This window comes from Somniosus microcephalus, chromosome 14 (assembly GCF_052327205.1).
Source record: "Somniosus microcephalus isolate GS21.2 chromosome 14, FLI_Smic_1.0, whole genome shotgun sequence".
NCBI lineage: Eukaryota > Metazoa > Chordata > Chondrichthyes > Squaliformes > Somniosidae > Somniosus > Somniosus microcephalus.
In genome coordinates this window covers 108622503-108649557 of record NC_141000.1, presented here as the reverse complement: position 1 = coordinate 108649557, position 27055 = coordinate 108622503, and the positions used below count along the sequence as shown (strand labels likewise).

At 46.6% G+C, this 27055-nt stretch overlaps 1 protein-coding gene across 1 annotated transcript in view; it reads right to left on the bottom strand.

Moving 5' to 3' along the window:
• Positions 1-27055, bottom strand: part of LOC147107826 (bromodomain and WD repeat-containing protein 1-like) — a 122544-nt gene that overhangs the window by 35511 nt on the left and 59978 nt on the right. Inside the window, exons 18-21 of the mRNA XM_086007167.1 lie at positions 24363-24545; positions 20800-20983; positions 10592-10685; positions 9182-9325 (exon numbers count right to left, since the gene is read on the bottom strand). Of these exons, the coding sequence (XP_085863293.1) occupies positions 9182-9325; positions 10592-10685; positions 20800-20983; positions 24363-24545 (605 nt within the window). The remainder of the gene's footprint in view (positions 1-9181; positions 9326-10591; positions 10686-20799; positions 20984-24362; positions 24546-27055) is intronic.

Below are 27055 nucleotides of genomic sequence, written 5' to 3'. Positions count from 1 at the left end.
AACAAGGGTGTAACATTTGCAATTCTCCAGTCCTCTGGCACCACCCAGAGATATAGACATATAGGGGGAAAAATAGAGTCATGCCCCCTTTGGGGCGCTAAGTTCGCCGGGGTGCTACTTTTAGCGCGCTGAAAAATTACCGCCCCTGCGGCTGAAATTCATCGGTAGCGCCCCAAGAGGGAAGCGGGGCTCTACTGGAAGCGCCCTGCCTCCCTCCTTGCGCAGCACGACCCAGGGCCCAGCTGGGCCACCAGGGATCGGAGTGCCAGCAAAAGAGCCCAGCACTCAAGAGGAGTGGCAGGCTCATAGAGCACTGCCAGCACTCTGCGGGGGGGGGGGGGGGGGGGGGGGGGGCTACAGAGGAAGTCGGGGGCGGCAGAGGGGGCAGGTGCTGGCAGGCAGCCAGCAACAAAAATGGCCGCCCAGCGCCTCGCCTTTAATTAGCGCCGCCCTGGTTGCAGGTAGGCCCCCCTGACCCCATTGGACATGGCGTCCGGCGTTAAGTCAGGGGACATTAACGAAGATCGCGGCGGGGGCGCAGCGCCACAGGGCGCTAATGGTTACCACCGCTGCTAACCTCCCACTGAATTTCGCGGGAGGCCTTAGCGGCGCCGCGCCTGGGCGCTAGTTGCTTTGCGCCCCCTTAGGGCGCCAACGGGAGGCGCAAAGCAACCAAATTTATCCCCCATAGACTTCAAAATCCTAGGAGTGCACTCCACACTATCTCTACAAATTTATCCGGCCCTACATACTAGCTTGCACCTCAGGCAGGCGGTACCTTATTTACACTAATAACTGGCTGGAACTGTACCAGCCAGGAGTTAAAAGTTTAAATGAACTCCAGGTAAGTTTAAGGTACTCTCTGAGCACTTCTTAAAACCACATTCGATACAGTACGGAGTTACTGTATGTAATGTAAAGTACAAATGTGATACAGTAATGCCTCCCCAACCGCAGGGGATACGTCCCTGAAAACCCCCATGGTTGGTAAAACCACGGTTGGCAAATATAAGACCTTATGGGAAAAATGGGTTTAGGGGGAACATGGCCGCATTTACACTCGTCAGAGCCTAAGTAAGTTGCTTTATTTTAAATAACACAATAAAAAAAGATCAATCAAGGGGGGTGAATGCGGAGAAGCGACATCGTGGCTGGTTGATGCAACTGGGTCATCAACTGGGCGGTTTCTTAAAGAATTCTGCGATGGATGGTTGACTCATTTTTTTCTGAATATCTTTCTGGACCTGCTTGTATGGTCTCATTAAATCCTCCAAACCTCGCTTGAATTTTAAACTACGCTCCAAGAATGGGTCAATCTCCATAAAGAGGTCCGAGAGATTAGTAGCAAGGAGCATTGCCTTGCTAAGGTTGGCACTTGTCATCTTCGACTTCTCCACCACGAGCAAGTCTATTAACGACATCTAATTTCCTATCTAAGGTTAGTACATTCCTTGCCCTTTTCGCAATTGATTCACCTTTACCACTGAGATTACGCTTAGGGGCCATGATTAAGGGCTAAACAGAGCAATACAATACTGTAATTAAAGGCAAAATGGGTAGCAACGAGATGACGTTCACATACACACAGTATTTCCAGGAGTGGAGCAAGACCACGCGTGGTAGTAAATGTACTCAAAAAGAGCGGCGCGGGTGAATGGAGTCTCATGTTTGGAAGCACGACCCGTGAAACTTGAAAATTAAAAACTGCGCATACGTAAAATTCACTGCCGCGGTTGGCACAATTTGTCACAGAGAGGAAACCGTGTATACTTGAAATCAGTATATGGCAAAACCGAGGTTGGGGCGGGATTCCTGTACTACCTCCCCTCCAGTGAGCCTCACACCACTTCTCTCTCGAGTGAGGTCAGGGCCTGTTTCCAGAGTTATACAACATTAATGTTACTGCACAATGAAGAATTTCCTAGCTATGATCAAAGTAGCAGTTTTAAAACTACCTAAATAACTTTTGTATTTGCTTAATCTAAATATAGAATTCGAATGTACCAAACCACTTCAGATTCATTGGTATTCTACAGAATTCCTAAATTTTAGGAAAAATTGATCTAAGTTACCTCTGGTTTTAACCAACAAAGTTAGCTCACTCGTCTTGCTCTATTCACTGCCAAAAAGCAGCACATTTTACATGTCAGATTTCTTCTGCCAAGACAGACTTGTTGATTGAATTAATAAATTGTCTCAGATACAAATATTTTTAACATTTTAAAATGACAGAAATCCTGATGCAAACATTTCTTAGCAAGTCAAATATGCAATCATATATACATTAATCAAAATTTAATTGTTGTTCTGCCTTATAATTGCAGGTGTTATGTTTTGTTGCCGCCAGTAGGTGGCAGTAGATGGTAATGGCCAGTAGGGTCACTCAACAGGAACAGGAAGTAGTATAGTGATAAGCAAACAAAGAGGTCACATCAGCATGAAGTGTGCTGCAAGTTGATCTGCTGTAATCTTACATTGTTACGCCTTCGAAAGCATTGCCTGTGAGTTGAATGGTTTCATTACATATTCATGTTTAGATGTTAGTTATATCTCATGTATGTAACAAAGGTGCATTTCTTTCTTTTTTCTTTCTCAGTTTTACTCCAACCCAATACAACTGATTTGTATTGTTTCATTGACCTCATGCAAGTGTGGCATCATTAAACACCGGAGCTTGGACGCTACATCCTGACTCCCATGTCGTTATTGAAAGGAGTTTGGCTGGCTGTCTAACTGTGTACAGACACATACACGTAAGGAGGACGGTACAGTAAAAAGGCACGCCATCAGCTGGCGCAACAAGCAACATTGGCAGTGCAGCGCAGTGCAGCCATGGACGGCAAGAGCTTCCAAGACGAGCAGAGATCTGTGACCAGCTCAAGAAGTACACGCTCATCTAGATCATCAACAGCCAGTGTAGCAGCAGCTAGAGCATGTGCTAAAGCTAAAGCGGCACAGGCTTGCGTGACCTTTGCTAAAAAGGAACTGGCTGTGAAGAAAGAGAAGGTCCGACTACAAGCAGAGGCTGCCACGCTGGGGGCACTACACATTGAGAAAGCAGCTGCCGCTACTGCTGAGACGGAGATATGGGAAGCGGCACTAGAAGCAGAGGTGGGAGAGCACCGCAGCATTGCTCATCCTGCATCACCTCAAAGCACTGAGAGGCGGACAAGCGACTATGTCCAGGAGCAGGCTAGGATACGCACACACATCTCCTCCTTCCCAAACTTTGAACCATTGCACGAGAACACGGAATCGCCATCACCAGCCCAACATGAGGTCACTCAGGTGAATCATTCACGCTACTCTGATGACGACCCCTTCCTTGTTACTGATGACTGGTCACACGAAGGAGAGTTTGCAGCGCTCCCGAAGAAACCTGTGCCTCAATCCGCCGCTCCCAACCACTTGGAAGGTACTCATGCCAAAATTCCACACATCAAAAAAGAACCCTTTTCAAAGGCTAGAACAGGTCACCCGGCATGGCAGTCTCCCATCCAATCGCAGCCCTTCCGATGCGATCATACTCTGGCAACCCATGCACAGACTCCTAATATGACAGGCATTGCCCAATATTTGGCATGTAGAGAACATGTAATCACAGGTGTCACAAAATTTGATGACAAGCCAGAGAGTTTTAGAGCATGGCAGTCATCCTTCCTTAATGCCACTGGCGGCTTGAGCCTGAGTGCTAGTGAGGAGTTGGATTTATTGTCATCATGGCTGGGCAAAGAATCATCAGAACATGCCCATAGGATCCGGTTTTTGTACACAAATGACCCAAGCACAGCCCTTAGAATGGTCTGGGCAAAATTCGGAGTGTTACTGTGCTCCTGAGGTGATAGAGAAAGCCCTCTTCAGTAAGCTGGAAAACTTTCCTAAAATAGGTAACAGAGACTACCTTAAGCTTAGAGAACTTGGAGACCTTTTAATGGAGTTACTAGCAGCCAAAACAGACGGATACTTACCTGGGCTCTCCTATTTAGATACTGCTCACGGCATCAACCCAATAGTGGAGAAGTTGCCCCACCCTCTCCAAGAAAAATGGATCAACGTAGGCTCAAAATTCAAAGAAGACAACCACATGTGGTTTCCCCCATTTTCCTTCTTTGTGAACTTTATCTGCAGAGAGGCCAGAATTAGAAATGATCCAAGCTTTGCCCTGTCCAACTACTGTAGTGGACCCTCAAAGTATGAGAAGCCCATGTCAAAGTACGTAGGCACAAGAATGCCTATATCTGTGCATAAGACGGATGTCACTGCAAAGACTGACATCAGCATAGATGCAGCAAAGAATGAAGATGATCCCGGAAAACACTGCCCCATCCATCATAAGCCTCATCCGCTCGCAAAATGTAGAGGCTTCAGAAACAAGACCATAGATGAACGCAGAGCCTACCTCAAAGATAATGGGATATGTTTTAGGTGTTGCGCCTCCGTTTCCCACACTGCAAGAGACTGTAGGATAGCGTTGAGATGCAGGGAGTGTGAGAGTGACCGCCACAGCACAGCTATGCACCCAGGTCCTACCCCCACAACGGAAAAGCCAACCATCAAAGACTCTGAGCCTGGAGATGAGAGAAAGGGAACCCTTACCACTGCACCAACGGTGAGCTCCATATGCACTGAGGTGTGTGGCCAAGGCCTCACAGGATGATCGTGTTCCAAAATATGCCTTGTAAGAGTCTACCCAAAAGGACAGCGCGACCACTCAGTTAACATGTACGCAATACTCGATGACCAAAGTAATCGGTCACTCGCACAGTCAGACTTTTTTGACATATTTGGCGTCGAGAGTAGCCCAGCCCCTTACTCACTGAGAACCTGTGCCGGACTCTTGGAGATGGCAGGAAGGAAAGCAGATGGGTTCTGTGCCGAGGCAGTGAGTGAAGGGGTGAGCATAGACTTACCGCCACTGATCGAGTGCAGTGAAATCCCGAACAACCGATCGGAGATACCAATGCCTGAGACAGCACTTCACCATGTCCACCTAAAGCCCATAGCATCATGCATCCCAGCATTGGATCCAAAGGCCCAGATTCTCCTCCTGCTCGGGAGAGATGTGGTGAGGGTGCATAAGGTGAGAGAGCAAGTTAACGGACCACACGATGCCCCCTTTGCCCAAAGACTCGACTTAGGCTGGGTGCTCGTGGGAGAAGTGTGCCTAGGCCAAACTCACAAGCCCAACGTAAGCACCTTTAAGACCAACGTGCTAGAAAGCAGATGACCCTCTTTCCTCACTCCCTGCCCAAGTCACATCCACCTGAAAGAGAGAGCGAGCTACGGCGGGGAGCAACATGGTGATTTCTCTCACACAGCAGGAGGGTGCTCGGCTGACACCAGAGCTGTCGACAAACTGGGGCACACCGTGTTTGAAAAGACAAAAGATGACAACAAAGGTGCTCTCTCCTTCGAAGACGAAGCTTTCATGAATATTATGGAGAAAGAATTTCACAAAGATGAGGCGAACAAGCTGGGTTGCGTCTCTCCCCTTCAAGGTACCCCGGCTTCTTCTGCCTAACAATCGCGATCAGGCACTGTCCCGCCTCGCATCACTGCGGCGCACATTAGATAGAAAGCCCGAAATGAGGGAACAGTTCATTGCCTTCATGGAAAAGGTTTGAGAGTAACCATGCTGAATTAGCACCTCCACTCAAAGAAGAAGAGTGCTGGTATCTCCCGATTTTTGGAGTTTATCACCCCCAGAAGCCTAGTCAAATAAGAGTAGTTTTCGACTCCAGCGCTCAGCACTGTGGCATCTCACTCAACAACGTTCTGCTCATGGGTCCAGACCTAAACAACACCCTCCTTGGTGTGCTGATTCGCTTTAGGAAAGAGCTCGTAGCAGTAACCGCAGACATCCAACAGATGTTCTATTGCTTTGTGGTGAGAGAGGACCATAGGAACTATCTGAGGTTCTTCTGCTATCGCGACAACATGTCAAAGGACATCACTGAATACAGGATGCGGGTCCACGTTTTTGGTAACAGCCCCTCCCCTGCAGTCTCCACCTATGGGCTCAGAAGTGCAGCCAAAGAGGGAGAACACGAGCATGGAACAGACACAAGAGTTTGTGGAGAGACATTTTTATGATGATGACGGCCTCATACCCTTACCTTCAGAAGCAGAAGCCATCAGCCTGCTGAAGCGAACTCAAGCTTCATTAGCACAGTCCAACCTGAGGCTGCACAAAATTGCCTCAGTGTAGAAGTGATGAAGGCCTTCCCAGCTGAGGAACTCGCCAAAGGCATTAAAGACTTAGACCTCAGTGACGAAACCATGCCAGCCCAGCTAAGCCTTGGTTTACGTTGGGAAATTGAATCTGACACCTTCACCTTTGCAGTGTCTGTAGGTGACAAGACATTTACACGCGGTGGAGTGCTGTCAACGGTCAACTCACTCTTTGACCCTCTCGGCATGGTGGCGCCCATGACTATTCAAGGAAGAGCCCTACTATGATAACTCTGCACAGACATGAGCGACTGGGACTCTCCACTCCCCGAAGGCACTCCCCGAAGGCAGGTTAACAGAATGGGAGACATGGAGAAATTCTCTCAAAAATCTTCATATCCCACGCACCTACTCACCAGACACACACTCCAAATCCAAATGCACCGAGTTGTGTGTATTCTCAGATGCGTCCGAGAAAGCTATTGGCGCGGTAGCCTACCTGAGATCCCTGGATGATGAGGGCCAAAGCAACGTGGGATTTGTCCTGGGAAAGGCGAAGTTGACACCCCGGCCAGAGCCCACCATACCACGCCTGGAGTTATGCGCTGCAGTATTAGCGGTGGAGATGGCGGATCTCATCCTAGATGAGATAGATTTCAAGCTTGATGCAGTGAAATTCTACTGTGACAGCAAAGTTGTGCTCGGTTACATCTCCAATGAGTCAAAGAGGTTCTTCATATATGTACACAACAGAGTTCAGCGAATAAGACAATCAACATGCCCCGACCAGTGGCACTATGTGCCCACAGAGCTGAATCCAGCTGACCTCGCCACCAGGTCAGTGCCTGCCTCCCAGCTCTCCAGTACAATGTGGTTTACCGGGCCAGCTTTCTTACACAAACCTGACCAAGCTGACCATACGGCACAAGAATCATTCAAGCTCGTCAGCCCAGAACTAGATATGGAGGTCCGTCCTCATGTGATCAGCTTAATGACTCACACCCAAGAGAGCCTACTTACCTGTGAGCGCTTATCAACCTGGCGATCGCTCGTTAGAGCCATAGCTTTCTTAATCCATGTGGCTCGCTCTCACAAGTCCGATCCTGGCAGCTCATCAAACAAATGCAGAGGTTGGCACTGGTGCAAGAAGCCTCGTTCCCCAGACGAGTTGGCTGCAGCCGAGAACATTATCATCAGGTCAGTTCAAGTTCAGGCGTACTCTGAGGAGTACAGAGCACTTGCTGAAAAAAGAACCATTACCAAGACCAGTTCACTGTGGAAACTGAATCCAGTCTTGAATGACGGCCTCATCAGAATTGGAGGACGGCTGACGCATGCAGAACTGAGCTTGCAAGAAAGGAGTCCTGTTGTCCTGCCACATCAAAACATTGCTCACAAGACACCACCATGAACTGATAGAACACCAGGGCCGCCAGTTCACTGAGGGAGCCATTCGAGCAGTCGGCTTGTGGATTGTCAGCGGCAAACGGTTGGTTGCATCTGTCTTACATCAATGCGTCACATGCAGAAAGCTCAGATGGAGAACGGAGGAGCAGAAGATGGCTGATCTGCCTCCGGAACGACTTAGTTCATCGCCACCATTTTCATACGTCGGCCTGGATGTTTTTGGCCTTTGGACTATCACTACTCACTGCACCAGAGGAGGCGCCGCTCATAGCAAACGCTGGGCTATGCTATTCACTTGTATGAGCACAAGAGCTGTGCATATAGAAGTGATCGAGTCCATGGACACGTCCAGCTGCATTAATGCATTACAAAGATTCTTCGCCATCCGCGGGCCAGCAAAGCAGTTAAGATCTGACTGTGGAACAAATTTCATTGGAGCCTGTCGAGAGCTAGAGTTAGGGAATGAACACAACCAAAGGCCAAGCATCCTGACATACCTAAGCCAGCAAGGTTGCACATGGGAATTTAATCCTCCACATGCTTCACACATGGGTGGTGCGTGGGAGCGCATGATTGGCGTGTCGCGGCGCATTCTGGACTCCATGTTGCGACAGAACAGACCACCTCAGCTGACGCACGAAGTGCTGTGCACCTTCATGGCTGAAGTGTCAGCAATCATTAATGCGAGGCCCCTTGTTCCTGTTTCTTCCGATCCAGATTCACCATTCCTTTTGACTCCAAACATGTTACTCACACAGAAGGGCAGTGTACCCACTCCTCCTGGAGACTTCACTGACAAAGACCTCCTGAAGAGCCAGTGGAGAAGAGTACAAGCCTTGGCCAGTAAGTTCTGGAGCCGCTGGCGCACCGAGTACCTTCCCACTTTGCAAAGCCGGCGGAAGTGGAACGAGGCTCGTCGGAGTCTCCGAGAAGGTGACATCGTCTTACTGAAAGAAAGCCAAGTATCCCACAATGAGTGGCCTATGGGTCTTGTCACCTCTGTCTTCCCCAGCAAAGACGACAGGGTGCGAAAGATAGAGGTGAAGGCCACTGTTCAAGGGACGGTCAAAAAGTTCTTCAGACCCATCTCGGAGGTCGTACTCCTCTTACCTAAGGAAGACTGAGTGTTATTGATTCCACAGTTCTGTATGTTTTATAAGTAGTGGCATCTAATAGACGCCAGGCAGGGAGTGTTCTGCCTTATAATTGCAGGTGTTACGTTTTGTTGCCGCCAGTAGGTGGCAGTAGATGGTAATGGCCAGTAGGGTCACTCAACAGGAACAGGAAGTAGTATAGTGATAAGCAAACAAAGAGGTCACATCAGCATGAAGTGTGCTGCAAGTTAATCTGCTGTAATCTTACATTGTTACGCCTTCGAAAGCATTGCCTGTGAGTTGAATGGTTTCATTACATATTCATGTTTAGATGTTAGTTATATCTCATGTATGTCTTTTCTTGAATCTGACTGCAGCCTTCCAGAATTAAGTATAAATCAAAGTTTGCAACTGTCTACATAATTAAACTGTTTCATTATGCTACCAAATACACAAATTAAATGAAATTCCTAGGTCTAGGATTTAAAAATGTGACTCATGTCACTAACCTCTTCAGAGCTAACCTCTTCTGCTTCTTCATGGAAAAATTGAGCTAATTCTTCAACAGCAGCACGAGTTCGATATTTATGCTGCTCACGACGCCGTGCCCTCATTTTTCTTTTTGTGTGTTCAGACAAGTCCAAGGAGTCATTCTAAAAAAAGATACAAGGAGGAAAATTTTTCAGTAACAAATCATAATCTACTGTGTGAAGGAGACAAGATGACAGATAAACAAAGAGCAGAACATTATGGGAAAGGTCCAGTAAAGATATTTTTAAAAAGCACGGTGTATTGGAACGGTGACAGAGCGGAGCATCACGGTAAGGATATTTAAAAAGAGCGGAACAGGGACAACACGGACGCAAACAAGTGAAAAATCTGAAAAGTGGCATTATAGGCAACGCACAGGAGGAAACAGCGGAGCCCTAGGAATATAAGCGAAGCGTTCAATTATTTATTCACGTTTTAATATTTAACTATATAGTAGATTAAGGGGCTACTACATTTTTTTTTTAAATGAGGCAAACGATCAGCTTTAAGTAAATAGGCGTAATGAGCTAAATATACCAAACTGAGAAATGGAACTAATAGAAACCAAATTAAATCTATCTGATAATCATAACTTAGTATTGAAAGCAAATCAGAAAAGAGAGATAAAGGGAATGTGCTCTGATTGGCAGAATGTAACAAGTGGTGTTCCCCAGGGATCTGTACTGGGGCTTCACATATATCAATGACTTGGATGAAGGAATAGAGGACTGTATATCCAAGTTTGTTGATGACCCTAAGATAGGAGGAACAGTAAGTTGTGTAGATGGGATTTATAAAGCAACATAGACAGATTATGTGGGTGGGCAGAATTGGCAGATGGAGTTCAATCTAAGGAATTGTGAGGTAATCCACTTTGGATGCAACAAAGACAAATCAGAATATTTTCTTGATGGCAAGAGACTAGAAACGGTCGACAAGCAAAGGGATTTTGGTGTCCAGGTATACAAATTACTAAAAACTAATGGACAGGAACAAAAAGTAATCAAAAAGGCTAATGGAATGCTGGCCTTTATCTCAAGAGAATTGGTATAAAAAGGGGAGGAAGTTATGCTTCAGTTGTAAAGAGCCTTGGACAGACCACAGGAGTATTATGTTCAGTTCTGAGCACCGCATCTCAGGAAGGATATATTGGACTTGGAGTTTAGGTACAGATCAGCCATGATCTAAACAAATGGTGAATAGGCTAAAGGGGCTGAATAGCCTATTCCTGTTCCTCTGTTCACAAATTTTTATCTGTAATTTTTTATTTTACACAGTATACTTTGGGGCTGGATGCAATACAGTTTATGTTGATAAGACACACAGTATAGAAACAGCTTAGTGGCTATTCAGTTTATATCCAGTAATATTCCAGTTAAACCACCCACCCTTTGTGTAGAGTGAATTGGTCGTCTTTTCTTCTCTCTTGCATACAAGGCAATTTCCTCTTCACTTTTGGCAATCCTAAAATTTTCCTGCAAACTGAATAAAAGGAACACATACATGTTCTCAATCAGTCAAAAATGATCATAGGAAAAACTCCAGATTAGGCTTCACAATAGCATTCTTTTCAATTATTTTTTTTAAATGTTACAGCGTACATAGAAACATAGAAGATAGGAGCAGGAGTAGGCCATTCGGCCCTTTGAGCCTGCTCCGCCATTCAATGAGATCATGGCTGATCATCCAAATTCAGTACCCTGTCCCTGCCTTCGCCCCATATCCCTTGATCCCTTTAACCTTAAGAAATATATCCAACTCCTTCTTGAATATATTTAATGACTGGCCTCCACCACCCTCTGTGGCAGAGAATTCCACAGGTTCACCACTCTCTGGGTGAAGAAATTCCTCCTCATTTCTGTCCTAAATAGCTTACCCCTTATCCTTAGACTATGACCCCTGGTTCTGCACTCCCTGGCCATTGGGAACTCCTTCCTGCATCTAGTCTGTCCAGGCCTGACAGAATTTTATAGGTTTCGATGAGATCCCCTCTCAATCTTCTAAACTCCAGTGAGTATAAGCCCAATCGACACAATCACTCCTCATACGTCATTCCTGCCATCCCAGGTATCAGCCTGGTGAATCTTCGCTGCACTCCTTCCATGGCAAGAACATCCTTCCTCAGATAAGGCAACCAAAACTGCACACAATACTCAAGGTGCAGTCTCACCAAGGCCCTATACAACTGCAGCAAGACATCCGTGTTCCTGTACTCGAACCCTCTTGCTACGAAGGTCAACATACCATTTGCCTTCTTATCCGCCTGCTGCACCTGCATGCTTACCTTCAGTGACTGGTGCACAAGAACACCCAGGTCTCTTTGCACTTCCCCTTCTCCCAATCTATTGCCATTCAAATAATAATCTGCCTTCCTGTTTTTGCCACCAAAGTGGATAACCTCACATTTATCCACATTATAGTGCATTTGCCATGCATCTGCCCAATCACCCAACCTGTCCAAATCGTACTGGAGTTTCACGACATCATCCTCACAGCATACCCTCCCACCCAGCTTTGTGTCGTCTGCAAATTTGGAGATATTACATCCAATTCCCTCATCCAGATCATTAATATATATTGTGAACAGCTGTGGTCCTAGGACCGATCTTTGCGGTACCCCACCAGTCACTGCCTGCCACTCGGAAAACAACCCGTTTATTCCAACTCTTTGCTTTCTATCTGCCAACCAGTTCTCTATCCAAGTCAATACCTTGCCCCCAATCCCATGTGCCTTAATTTTGCACGCTAATCTCTTATGCGGGACCTTATCGAAAGCCTTCTGAAAGTCCAAATACACCACATCCACTGGTTCTCCCTTATCTATTTTACCAGTTACATCCTCAAAAAATTCCAGTAGAATTAGTCGAGCATGATTTACCTTTTGTAAATCCATGTTGACTTTGTCCGATCCTGTCACTGCTTTCCAAGTGCTCTGCTATTACATCTTTTATAATGGACTCTAGCATTTTCCCCACTACCGATGTCAGGCTTACTGGTCTATAATTCCCCGCTTTTTCTCTACCACCTTTTTTGAATAGTGGGGTAACATTAGCTACCCTACAATCCATGGGTACTGTTCCAGAGTCTATCGAGTTCTGGAAGATGACCAGCAATGCATCTACTATCTCCAGGGCCACTTCCTTAAGTACCCTAGGATGTAGATTATCAGGCCCTGGCGATTTATCGGCCTTCAGTCCCGTCAACTTCCCCAACACCATTTCCCTACAAATACTGATTTCTTTCAGTTCCTCCCTCTCATTAGTCCCCATGTTCCCCGACATCTCTGGGAGGTTATTTGTGTCCTCCTTTGTGAAGACAGAACCAAAATATGTATTTCATTGGTCTGCCATTTCTTTGTTCCCCATAATAAATTCCCCTGATTCTGACTGCAAGGGACCTACGCTTGACTTCACCAATCTTTTTCTCTTCACATATCTATAAAAGCTTTACAGTCAGTTTTTATGTTCCCTGCAAGCTTACTTTCATAATCTATTTTCCCCCTCTTAATTAATCCCTTTGTCCTCCTTTGCTGAATCCTAAACTGCTCCCCATCCTCAGGTTTGCTGCTTTTTTTGGCCAATTTATATGTCCTCTCTTTGGATCTTATGTTATCCCTAATTTCCCTTGTTAGCCACGGTTGAGTCACCTTTTTTGATTTATTTTTATGCCAAACTGGGATAAATAAATTCTGTAGTTCATTCATGCGATCTTTGAATGTTTGCCATTGCCTATCCACCGTCAACCCTTTGAGTGACATTACCCAATCAATCCTACCCAACTCGTGTCTCATACCATCATAGTTCCCTTTATTTAAATTCAGGACCTTAGTCTCTGAGTCAACTACTTCACTCTCCATCTTAATGAAGAATTCTATCATATTATGATCGCTCCGACCCAAGGGGCCTCATACAACAAGATTGCTAATTAATCCTTTCTCATTGCATAATACCCAGTCTAAGATGGCCTGATCCCTAGTTGGTTCCTCGACATATTGGTCCAGGAAGCCATCCAGTCAGGAATTCCTCCTCCACAGTATTGTTACTAATTTGGTTAGTCCAATCTATATGTAGATTAAAGTCACCCATGATGACTGCTGTGCCCTTATTGCACGCTTCTCTAATTTCCCTTTTAATGCCATCCCCAACCTCTGCATTAATGTTTGGGGATCTATACACCACTCCCATTAACGTTTTCTGCCCTTTGGTATTTCTCAGTTCTACCCATACAGATTCCACATCATCAGAGCTAATATCTTTCCTTACAATTGTGTTAATCCCCTCTTTAACCAGCAATGTTACCCCACCTCCTTTTCCTTTTTGCCTATCTTTCCTGAATATTGAATACCCCTGGATGTTGAGTTTCCAGCCTTGGTCCCCCTGGAGCCATGTTTTCGTAATCCCAATCATATCATATTCATTTACCTCTATTTGCGCTGCTAACTCATCCACCTTATTACGAATGCTCCTTGCATTAAGACACAAAGCCGTCAGGCTTGTTTTTTTAACACTCTTAGACCTTTCAGAATTATTATTTACTGTGGCCATGTTTGTTTTAAACCCTTGATTTCTCGGATTGCCACCTTTGTTTTATCCTTCCTGTCTTTTGCTTCTATCCTTGTTTCCCTTTCCTTTGTCTCCCTGCTCAGGTTCCCAACCCCCTACATGTAGTTGACGATTATCATTTGGGGGGGGGGGGCGGGGAAGGGAGATGGAGGTGCTCACTATCTTCAGTCGCAGGCACAAAAGATAACTTTCCACTGGAAACAGTGAAATTGAACCATAGAACAAAACGTTTCGCTGATGAAGTCTTAGAAATGGAGCAAGGAGCCAGCCACATATGACAGGATTTTTTTTCAAAATCTTAGGATATTAACCCTCTGGTGTCAGTGGTGGCACTCGCCTCAAGAGTCAGAAGGATGCGGTTTCAAGTCCCATTCCAGAGACTTGAGCACAAAATCTAAGCTGATATATCCAGTGCAGCGGTCCCGTCTTTCGGATGAGACATTAAACTGAGGCCCCATCTGCTCTCTCAGGTGGACGTAAAAGATCCGGTGGCACTATTCGAAGAGGAGCAGGGGAGATCTCCCAGTGTCCTGGCTAATATTTATTCCTCAAACAACATCACTAAAAACAGATTATCTGATCATTAACACATTGATGTTTGTGGGACCTTGCTGTGCACAAATTGGCTGCTGTGTTTCCTACATTACAACAGTGACTATGCTTACAAATGTACTTAATTGCAATAAGGCCCTTTGGGACGTCCTGAGGATGTGAAAAGAGTTATATAAATGCAAGTCTTTCATTTTTTTCTTTCTCTAATTTCCACCCTTCGCTTCCCCCAAACCAACAGTACCTTGACCATGCACTTCCAGCAGCTGAGAAACCGATTCTCAAATTCTCTACTGCAGTCTCAATTGGCCACCAGAGGGTGTGAAACAACAGAATGGGAGGACCCTCTGACTTTACAGATTTACATCCTGCACTATTACTTCTATGCCTAGATTTTATGATTGGCGTTATTTAATGCCAGCGTTAATCTATTCGTTTTAAACAAGTTAAAGTCGGCATTAAAAATAACACCAACTGGAATATTCTTGGCTTTGAATCGCGGGCTTATTTGGCAGAGAATTAGGGACTTTTATTTAGAGTTTCGTCTTCATTCATCATTACTGTTAAATCTGAGGAAGAGCTATTTGACAACAAAAACTGTTTTAAAGTTAAAATGCAAATTAAGTTACAGATCTTTTAAATTGAAAAGCAAATGCCAATCATAAAAACGCAAAATAGCTTAAAAGGGACATTCCAATTTTTTCATGAATCATTTTTCAAGTTTTCTGTTAATGCAGGGTTGGATAGGGGGAAAATTAGCAGCGTCAGAACTCATTCTGTTCTGCAGCAACAAGTGTAGAACTACAGCCTATCTCGAGTAACCACAAGTGACACTCAGGAGAAGTGTGTAACCTGGACCAGCTACCTGAATATGGCAACAAAGCAGCAATGAAGATTAGCAATTAACAATAATGTTCAGAATAGAAAGAAAAATGAGTATTATATTTATTACAGCAGAATATGTCAGATCTCAAGCTCTATGACCTCATACTTTAGTACCCACACTTGAAGAAAGTTAACCAGCAATTCCATGCAATAAGTAATGGAAAGCTTGTTAAACTATTTCTTTGTGTAGCTATCACAACAGAACATAAGTAGCTGTCAGACGTAATCTTCTGATCTTAGTAATTCTTGCTTGGTTGTATGATAGCTCCAACTGCAGGTATGAAAAGAGTTGCAATACTATATCTCAGTAATTGAAGAGAACTGTAGGGTGATTCCCACCTCAAAGTTACGTTAAGCATTAAACATAAACCTATGCAGCTTTAACATCAACTCTCAAAGCTCCACGACACTAAACCCAATAAACGCTGTTATACTGTAGTTGACAATCTCAAATTGATAGCTACACGATCAAAATGCAACCAGCACTACTTATTTATACTATTTGGCTGCAAACCAGACTGTGGTGGCCAGGAGAACTCTGCCTCATTTGGTACATTTTATACATCAATCACAGCATATGACCCCCTTCCTCAAAATGTTACCAAAATAAGCTCTGCTAAAGTTAATAAACTATCCAGAAGGTCCAGCAGGCCTCCTGAACATATATTAAGAGCATAAGAAATAGGAGCAGGAATAGGCCACTTGGCCCCTCGAGCCTGCTCCACCATTCAATAAGATCATGGCTGATCTTGGGCTCAAAGCCACTTCCCTACCCACTCCTCATAACCCTTCACTCCCTTATCTTGCAAAAATCAGTCTATCTCCACCTTAAATGTATTTAATGACCCAGCCTCCAGGGCTCTCTGGGGCAGAGAATTCCACAGATTTATGACCCTGAGAAGAAATTCCTCCTCATCTCAGTTCTAAAAGGGCGACCCTTTATTCTGAAACTATGCCCGAGTTCTAGATTTCCCCACGAGGGGAAACATCCTCTCTGCATCTACCTTGTCGAGCTCCCTCAGTATCTCATATGTTTCAATAAGATCACCTCTCATTCTTCTAAATTCCAATGAGTATAGGCCCTACCTGCTCAACCTTTTCTTCACAAGTCAACCCCCTCATCTCTGGAATTAACCTAGTGAATCATCTCTGAACTGCCTCCAATGCAAGTATATCCTTCCTTAAATAAGGAGACCAAAACTGTACGCAGTACTCAAGGTGTGGTCTCACCAATACCCTGTACAGTTGTAGCAGGACTTCCCTGCTTTTATGCTCCAACCCCCTTGCAATAAAGACCAACATTCCATTTGCCTTTTTGATTACTTGCTGTACCTGCATGCTAACTTTTTGTGTTTCATGCACAAGGGCCCCCCAGGTCCCTCTGAACTGCAGCATTTTGTAATCTCTCTCCATCTAAATAAGAATTTGCTTTTTTATTTTTCCTGCCATAGTGGATAACCTTGCACTTTCCCACATTATACTCCATCTGCCAAATGTTTGCCCACTCACTTAGCCTGTCCGGCTTACTGGCCAATTAAGGGAAAGCCGGTGACAGATGACGTCAGCGTATGACGCTTCATCTGTCGAAACATTTTTGACAGATGAATTGTCCGTGTTTGACAGCTTTGAGAAGCTGTCACTGACAATCTCTGTTCTAAGGTGAGCCCTTGCACACAGGTGTACCAAGACCTCTCTCCTCAGCAGAAAGCAGATGGCAGCTGCATCTGAGAATGCAGCAGCCATTCTGTCATCTCTGCCGTTGAGATGAGGCACCTCCGGGGCACCTCCGGATCCTCAAAGGTTGAAGCCTGCAGAAAGAAGCAACAGTAAGGAAACTTTTTCCAACACTTTACACTTACCTCTCATACTTACCTGTCCACACTTGCACCCACCACTCCAGCTGACATTTCGACCCCTCACCCCCGCAGACCCACTGCTCGCCTCGCTGACCCTGGCGAGGTTCGCAGCCATTGGGAAGCCCGCAATTGCAGGCTGTTAACAGGCAGTTAATTGGCTCTCATCCTCTTCCCGCCTCGAGGAGACGGGTCGCTGCGTGACTCGGGGACCCGCCTGCCGGGAAGATGGCATGGAGGCGGGTTTGGAGCGGGGTCGGTACCCGCTCCCAGTTTCTGCTATTTTCCCAGTAGTCCCGCCTCCATAGGGCTGGGAAAATTCCCCCCAAAGAATCTGCAAAGGGATATAGACAGGCTAAGTGAGTGGGCAAACGTTTGGCAGATGGAGTATAATGTGGGAAAGTGTGAGGTTATCCACTTTGGTAGGAAAATTAAAAAATATGTAAATGGAGAGAGATTACAAAATGCTGCAGTACAGAGGGACCTGAGAGTCCTTGTGCATGTAACACAAAAAGTTAGCAGAGGTACAGCAAGTAATCATGAAGGCAAATGAAATGTTGGCCTTTATTGCAAGGGGTTTGGAGTATAAAAGCAGGGAAGTCCTGCTACAACTGTACAGGGTATTGGTGAGACCACACCTTGAGTACTGCGTACAGTTTTGGTCTCCTTATTTAAGGAGGGATGTACTTGCATTGGAGGCAGTTCAGAGAAGGTTCATGAGATTGATTCCTGAGATGAAGGTTGACTTATGAAGAAAGGTTGAGCAGGTTGGGCTTATACTCATTGGAGTTTAGAAGAATGAGAGGTGATCTTATTGAAACCTAAGATACTGAGGGGGCTCAACAAGGTAGATGCAGAGAGGATGTTTCCCCTCGTGGGGGAATCTAGAACTCGGGGGCATAGTTTCAGAATAAGGGGTCGCCCATTTAAAACTGAGATGAGGAGGAATTTCTTCTCTCAGAGGGTCGTAACTCTGTGGAATTCTCTGCCCCAGAGAGCTGTAGAGGCTGGGTCATTGAATATATTTAAGGCGGAGATAGACAGATTTTTGAACAATAAGGGAGTGAAGGGTTATAGGGAGCGGGCAGGGAAATGGAGCTGAGCCCAAGATCAGATCAGCCATGATCTCATTAAATGGCGGAGCAGGCTCGAGGGGCCAAATGGCCGACTCGGAGAGAGAGAGAGAGAGAGAGAGAGAGAGAAGGGGAGAGAGAGAGAGAGAGAGGGAGAGAGAGAGAGAGAGAGGGAGAGAGAAGGAGAGAGAGAGAGAGAGAGAGAGAGAGAGAGAGAGAGAAAAAGAGGGGAGAGAGAGAGAGAGAGAGAGAGGGGGAAGGAGAGAGTGAGGGAAGGAGATAGAGAAGAGAGGAAGACACCCCGGGGAAGGGGCTGGACTCAGAGCCTGGCGGGTGAAGAAGGGCGGCCGCCATTTTGTGAGGTCGGCAGGAAGTTTGAATTGCGGCGGCCGAAGGAAGAAGGCGAGCTCTCCCTCCCTCTCCCACCCCTTCAGTCTTTCCCTCCCTCACCCTCTCTCTCCCTCCCCCTCTCTCCCTGCCACGCTCTCTCTCTTCCCCCCCCCCCCTCACTCTCTCTCTCCCCCCCTCACTCCCCCCCGCCTCAGGCCCAGCCCGACTCACCTGAGCTGAGCTCCCGCTCCGACCCGAGCCCCCGTGCGCGGCCTAGCGCCTCAGGCCCGGCGGACCCCTGCTGCTCCGGTGAAGCGGAGCCCCCGCGCTGCGTAGCGCCTCAGGCCCGGCCCAACTGCCGCTGCGGCCCGCCGCCGCTCACCAGAGCTCAGCTGCCGCTGCGGCCCGCCGCCGCTCACCAGAGCTCAGCTCCCGCTGCGGCCCACTCCCGCTGCGGCCCGCCGCCGCTCACCCGAGCTCAGCTCCCGCTGCGGCCCGCCGCCGCTGCTCCCCCGCTCGCTGTCTCTTGGGCCGCGTGGTTGTCTGTTTTCCCGCGCAGCCGGCCAGAGAAAAGAAAAACAAAAGAGATGCAGAGTCTAATTTAAAGCAGCCTCTCCCCCGCTAAAAGGTGAGAGCCGGAGGGAGATTTTGCGGGTGAAGAGGGGTGGCTGCCATTTTGTGAGGCACTAACGGCAGTTTGAAAGATTAGGCCCCGCCCCCACGCACCATGAAACGCCCCCCGTGACGCAGCACGCTCCCCCCGTAGGATTGGTCAATCTTCACGTCACTCAATGCTAATGAGCGGATTCCCCCGTATGATTGGCCAACCGCTAATGAGCGGATTTTTGAACGTTTTTTGTATACTGTCCGAACAATTTTTGTCTGACCAAAAAGTAAATACGCCTATGAGACTCCCCTAATCATAAGCTTTCTTTTGATATAACATATGTGTAGGTACGCTCTATAACTTTTGAGTGATGCCCCAGACAGACAGACACCACGATCCTATATATATATATATATACATATAAAAAAAAGAGACTAGCTGAAGTGCCCGGCGGTGCCGAGGCTTTTTCGAGGGCATGTTGTTGTTGGAAGAGAGAGAGAGAGAGAGAGAGCGACTGGGGGGTGGGGGGAGGGAGGAGGGAGGGGGGGAGGAAGGGAGGGTGGGGGGGGGGGGGAAAGGAAGGGGGGGAGGTGGGGGAAGGGGAGGGGGGGGAGGAAGGGGGGGAAGGGAAGGGGGGGGGGAAGGAGGGCGGGCGCCCCCCCCCCCCCCCCCCCCGAGGGTCGCGCCCCCCCCGTGGGTCACGGCCCCCGCAGAGGGTCGCGGCCCCCCCCGAGGTGAAGACCGCCGATTGCGGCTGTGCGAGACGGCCGGGGGGGCCAGTTGCCAGGGTGACGCTTGACGCTCAGCAAGCCCCGCCCCCTGGCCGAGCCAGAGAGAGACGCCGCGTCTCAGCTCCTGCTGCGCGCGCACCCTAGCGGCACTGGGCTGAGGCTCGGCTCTCCAGCCTTCGAGTGGGGCCGGGAGGTGCCTAGCTCGGGCGTGGGTGCGAAGGAGAAGCCGAGGCTTCGAGGCCTACCTGGAAAAACGGCGAAAGGTAGGAAAATTAATGAGATTAGATAAGTTAATTAGTTTCTAAATCATTTTTTTAAAAAAACAATATGTGTTTTAAAAGCAACGTTTTTTTTAAAGACGCAGAAAGCGGGAAAAAGAAAGGAAAAGTTTGGAATCAAGATGGCGGCGACTCACCTCGGTTCAGAACGATAAGGCCCACCCACACACGCACCGATTGGCCCGGCGGCACACGCCAGCAACCCGGCGTACGATTGGTCGAGCTCGAGGTCACACTGTCGCTAATGAGCGGATAATGAGATGCTAATGAGCGGAACATTGAAGGTTTTTGGGATACCGCGGGCGCGATTTTAGCCCGGCCGAAACGTAAATACGCTTAAAACCGTCTCGGAAGCGTAAGCTTTCTTTGGAGGTAACGCGCGCGTAGGTACGCCCTGTAACTTTCGAGCGCATAGCCCGACAGACGCACAGGCGATGACAGACAGAATGACAGACAGACAGACAGAAGTACCGATTTATATATATATAGATAGATAGATGTTCTTATAATACATCCCATTGACTATATAAACCAGGGTACAAAGGAAGTGGAAAAAAAGTCATACTGGTGTAACTAGAATCCCCTTCTTAAGGTGGGCTTGACTGCATTTACCTTTTGCTGCAGAACGGGACAAAAGGGGAAGGGGAAAAAAAAACCACTCCATTACATTTGGTTGGAAAGCAATAAATCATATCCGATTTCAGATACTTGCTGTAATAACTCCATACCTGTTCACACTAAATGGTATATCTGGTACTACAACTCTTCGTTTCCAGGCCATGATATCTCTTTCTGTGGCTATTTGACTACGAGGAGCGTTGTGATGCATCTGGCGAACACCTTCAATCTGCCCACTACGACGCAATCCCACGTTTGGTGGTGACAGAATATCGGAGCTCGGGTTTCTTGAAGCTTGAATAAACAAAACAAAATTAACAAGGACACAAAAACTTTAGCATTTTAATTATCAAATTTTGACAGCTTGTCATGTGACATACGCAGTTAAACTTTCAATATCTGCACTCTTATTTTGTAATTCAGTTGGCTGAAAATGCACGAGTACAAAAGTAGAATCCATAATTAGCCAGGCAGGCGTTCAATAATACACTCCACCCTCATTATCAGTATCCTTTCAAGACATTAATTTTCTGTAATTGTGTTAGAACAAAAACCATCAGTGCTCAAAATCAGAAATAACTAGAAATACTTAAAATACACAGTAGGTCCATCAGCATTTAAAAAAAACAGATTCTGCTTCAAATGGAGGCTCTTAACGTTAACCTGTTTTTACTTTTGAACCTACCGTATTCCCAACATTATGTCTTTTGATAATGGAGTGTGTTCCATAGCATAGAAGACTTACCATGACAAGATTACATAGAATCTACAGCACAGAAGCAGGTCATTTGGCCCAACTGGTCTGTGCCAGTATTTAAACTCCACATGAACGTCCTCTCATTCTAATTGCCTCTTCCCACCCTGTTGCCGTAACTCACTATTCCCTTCTCCTTCATGTTTGCATCAGGCCTTCTTTTAAATGCAGCAATACTATCTGTTTCAACCAACTCCATGTGACAGAGTTCCACATTCTCACCACTCTGTGAAAAGAAATACTTCCTAAATTCTGCCGCTTGTTCTAGATTCACCCACAAGTAGAAACACTTTCTCCACAACCACCCATCAAACCCCTTCATAATTTTAAAGGCTTCCATTAGATCTCCTCTTACTCTTCTCTTTTTCAGGAGAAAAGAGCCCCAGCTTGCACAATCCTTCCTGATCGTTGCATCCTCTCAATTCTGGTAACATCCTTGTAAATCAGAACAGCACACAGCACTTTAAGTGTTGCTAACCAAGGTTCTAAATAAATGTAAGATTACCTCCCTGATTTTGTATTCTATTCCTCTAGAAATGAACCTCATAACTTTGTTTGTACTCTTACCGTTTTATCAACTTATGTTGCTACTTTTAAAATGATTTATATATCGGTTAACAGTTTTTCCACAGACAATTCAACAGAATTTAATGGGTATAGATTTTTGACAACATGCAAGTTTTTGACAGCTGACTTTTAAATCTTCAATACATGCCTATCATGTTCCAGGGTTTAAAATTTTTTTTTTTTTTTTTTTTTTCCCCCATAGGAACGATTTGGAAAGAGAGTTACATTTACTGGAGGTTTTTTTTAAGGCAAAGTGTATTCACACTAGTTAATCTGCTAATGAAAGTTATTTTCCTCAAAGACTGTAAACAATAAGCAATTAGTTAGCTTGTCTTAGAAAATCGGTAAACATCGCACACCCAGTACACTGGGAAGTCTCTGGTCCCCAGCATTTGGCAAGGGTCTGGGCAGGCCTCCTTTTTTCAGCTATGAACAGAGAGGGGTTTCTTTTTAAAAAAAGATCGAAGGCATAAACAGGAAATCAGCTGTAAAGGCAATCAGATGTTTTTTTTTAAAAACAGAAAGCGGTTTGTGTAAGCTTTTGCCAATCTGAGAAGGAGGATGCAGGAGTGCAGTTGGCAGTTTATGTAAGTAAGGGGGAAAATTGGGTTGCTTTGTGCCTCCTGTTAGCACCTCCGGGGAGCGCTAATGGGGCACAAAGCCCCTAGCACCTGGGCACGGGGCCACCAACACCTCTCGCGAAATTCAGCAGGAGGTTAGCAGCGGCAGTAGCGCCCCACGGCGCTGCGCCTCCGATGATGATGTCATCACCGTGCGCAGCGCCCTGCTCGTGCCCTGGCCACAAACTTCGGTCACGCCCCCATACCTACCACCGGACGATATGTCCGACAGTGTCAGGGTGGTGTTTTTGCGGCCGCGGCAGTGTAAATTCAAGGGCAGGTGCCTGGTGGCCATTTTCTTTTGGGGCCACCTGCCGTTTCTTCATGCAGGGTGCCGGGAGCAATCGGTCAGCCCGGCACTCCTCGAGTCCCCGGTGGTCCAGCAGGGCCCTGGAGTGCGCTGCGCTAGGCCCTTCCACTTTCATCAGGGGAGGGAGGCCTGTAATACCGCGGCGCTACGTGCCGATGCGCGTGGCGCTGCGATATTGAATAGTAGCACCCCAGAAAGGAGGGGGGAGCACTTCCAGTAGCACACCCGCCTCCTGCTTGGGGCGCTATCACTCAATTTACGGCGCAGGGGCGCTAACTTTTCGGGGCGCGACTGAATTTTTCCCCCTAAGAGTTTAAGTAAGAATACCAACTGATGTGGAGAAGTGTAACTTGTTCATTATTTTGTAGTAGTCTGTGAAGACAAGTTATGCTGATTGAGGAAAATGAATCTGATCATAACTGATGATCAGTTTGTTCACTCGCTGTGAAATAAAGCAGCTTATCTATCTTTATCTTTCCCCGTCTCACTAAGTGTTTTCTTGGTCTTCCTTCAAAGAGATTGAAGGAGCACAAGTGCGAAAGACAATTTAAAATCACATGGGGATACTGTTGTTACACCCCAGGGTTACGTTGTCACAGTTAGATATTGGGCAGTATGCGCACAAGATGCTCAGACCACTTATGGAAATGGCTACCATTGCTGTACTCAAGAAAATATCGAAGGCTCTATACATAATAATGACATTGGGAATATACAATTATGTAGGTATAATATTGCATGTAATGTACTATTTGACCTCTACCTCACAGTGAACCCAAATTTCTTTTAAATTGTAAGTTTGTAACAACAACAAAACTACCACACATCACAAAGAACCAAAAGCATCAACAATTACTCTTTAGACTACTGGCAGATTTTTGGGGCATTTTTTGGGCTGGCCTTTTGTTTTGAATTAAAACTCACAAAGTAACAGTCAGACTTCCCTACCCCCTATTCTGTTTTGTACATTTAACCACTTTATAAAATTATAACCAGTTTTATTACTTCTTGTTTAAAAATAATTTCACATAACTTCAAACCTTATTTTTTGTACCGCCCAAAAACATTGTTCATATTGAAGTTGCAAAAACCAATTTTTTCAGGCAACAGCAGTGGAATGATCATATCACAATCAGTTCAATGTCTGATATTTTAAAACATCATGTGCATGCGTGCACACACAAGATAAAGCATCGCCTCAGCAGGTAGGGTTAAAATAAGGTGCAGCTTTTTCAAATAATTAAGAGAATTAAATGGCACCATGTTGCCCAGTTGTACAAAGTTAAATTACCCTATATGGCCAGGGAACCTTCATTAAATAAAGCACACAAATTCTCACACTTAATGTGTTTAACATTTTAGTTTGCTATTTGCGTACAATGGACTCTCTGGGGACAATTGACTTAATAACATAAGCTGTACCTCTTGCAGGTGTGCTGATCCTGTTCTGTGGACTATTTAGCCCATGTTGTTCGACTCCCACCCGCTGGTCTTGCTCCTGTTGTAAATTTCGGATCATGCCATCCAGAACACTAAGCTCCATGTTCTGCTCATCTTGGTCACTTGTTTGCTGCCCAATCACTTGCTCCACAACATCACCATCACCTATTCACACATCAACATTAGGCAGATATTTAAAAGAATATTAACGCTTCATAAGGCTGAGGCAGCGATTGAGAAGGGGGAGCCCGAAGGCTTCCTTTTAAGAATGTAAGAAATAGGAGCAGGAGTAGACCATACGGCCCCTCGAGTCTGCTCCGCCATTCAAGAAGATCATGGCTGAACTTCTACCTCAATTCCACTTTCCCGCCCGATTCCCATAGCCCTTGATTCACCAAGGGGGCGATTTTGCCAATGGGGGCGCGTTGGAGGCGGGACTGCTGCTTGTCAGGTCGTTGTCCCGTCTCCATCGACTTGTGGCCAACCCACGCTATTTTCCCAACGAGCTTAGCTGGCCAATTAAGGGGAAGCCAGTTACAGAGAACATCAACGTATGACATTTCATCTGTCAAAAGATGTTGACAGATGAATTGTCATCGTTCGACAGCTCTGTGAAGCTGTCAAACACTGACATTCTATGTTTGATGAGTCCTTGTATTCAAGACTCATCAAACCTCTTTCTTTAGCAGAAATTAGATGGTTGTTGCATCGGAGAATGCAGCAGCCATCTGTCATCTCTGCCGGTGAGATGCGAGACTCTCCGCATCCCCAACTGTTGAAGCCTGCAGGGAGAAACAAAGGGAAGTAAACATTTTCTATCACTTTTCACTGACCTCACATACTTACCTCTTCACACTTGCACCCATCACTTACCTTCACAGCGCACTTTTGCACCCCTCCGACCCCTGCAGACCCACTACTCGCCTCGGTGACCCTGGCGATGTTTCCCCAACGTCGGGAAGCCCACGCCTCTGTTGGAAAAATGGGGATAATCCTCTTAACTGCCTGTTAACTACCTGTTAACAGGCTGTTAAGTAGTTGTAATCCCCTTCCCGCCTCGAGGACACAGGACCCGGCGCGGGTCGGCTACCCGCCTCTTGGGAAGATGGCACGGAGGTGGGTTGGGGGCGGGATGGGCACCCGCCCCCAGATTCTGCAATTTTCCCGGCAGTCCCGCCTCCATACTCGCCTCCACAGGGCTGGCAAGATCGCGCCCTGAAGGCTGGATTTTCTCAATGGAGGCGGGGCTGCAGCTTGTCGGGTCACTGTCCCGCCTCCATCATCTTCTGGCCAACCAGAGGGATTTTCCCCTGATTGACTTTGTTAAGCCCACCCTGCGGGCTCAGCAGGCCAATTAGGGGGGAAGTCACTGACAGAGCACGTCAACGTCTGACGTGCTCTCTGTCAAGAGTTCTTGAAAGAAGAAATGTCAGCGTTTGACAGCTCTGTGAAGCTGTCAAACACTGACATTCTCTGTAGTTTGATGAGTCCTTGTGTTCAGGACTCATCAAACCTTTCAACTTTGTAGATTTCAGATGGCTGTTGGGTAGGAGGATCCAACAGCCAGTCTGTGAAATCGACAGGGAAGATGTCGGGTCTCCCGATCCGAGGTAGATGAAGGCTGCAGGCAGAAAACAAGATAAGTGAACAGTTTTTTTTTAAAAAACACTTAGCACTCACCTTCCATACTTACCACTCCACACTTGCACCCATCACTCACCTGTACATCTTACTTTCAGGTGCCTCCGACCCCCGCAGACTTCCTTCACATCTCCTCCAACCCGGCGGGGTTCTCAGAGGTCGGGAAGCCTTCACCCGAGAAGGTATAATGGCACTAATCCTTTTTTCTGCTTGTTAACTCCCTGTTAACAGGCTGTTAAAAGGATTTAATCCCTTTCCCGCCTCCAGGAAACGGGACCCGAAGCAGCACATCTTCCTGCCTCCTGGCAAAAGGGCACAGAGGCAGGATGGGGACGGGTTGGCCATCCGCCCCCACTTTCTGCTACTTTACCGGCAGTCCCGCCTCCATGCCCACCTCCTCGGGGCTGAGAAAATTCAGCCCCAAGTGTCCAAAAATCAATCTTAAATATACTCAATGACTGAGACCAATGGAGTAGAGAATTTCAAAGATTCACCACTCTCTGGGTGAAGAAATTCCTCCTCATTTCAGTCCTAAATGGCTTACCCCTTATCCTTAGACTATGACTCCTGGTTCTGGACTCCCCAGCCATCAGAAACATCCTTCCTGCATCTAGTCTGTCCAGGCCTGACAGAATTTTATAGGTTTCGATGAGATCCCCTCTCAATCTTCTAAACTCCAGTGAGTATAAGCCCAATCGACACAATCTCTCCTCATACGTCATTCCTGCCATCCCAGGTATCAGCCTGGTGAATCTTCGCTGCACTCCTTCCATGGCAAGAACGTCCTTCCTCAGGTAAGGCGACCAAAACTGCACACAATACTCAAGGTGTGGTCTCACCAATACCCTGTACAACTGCAGCAAGACATCCTTGTTCCTGTACTCAAACCCTCTTGCTACGAAGGCCAACATACCATTTGCCTTCTTAACCGCCTGCTGCACCTGCATGCTTACCTTCAGCAACTGGTGCACAAGAACACCCAGGTCTCTTTGCACTTCCCCTTCTCCCAATCTATTGCCATTCAAGTAATAATC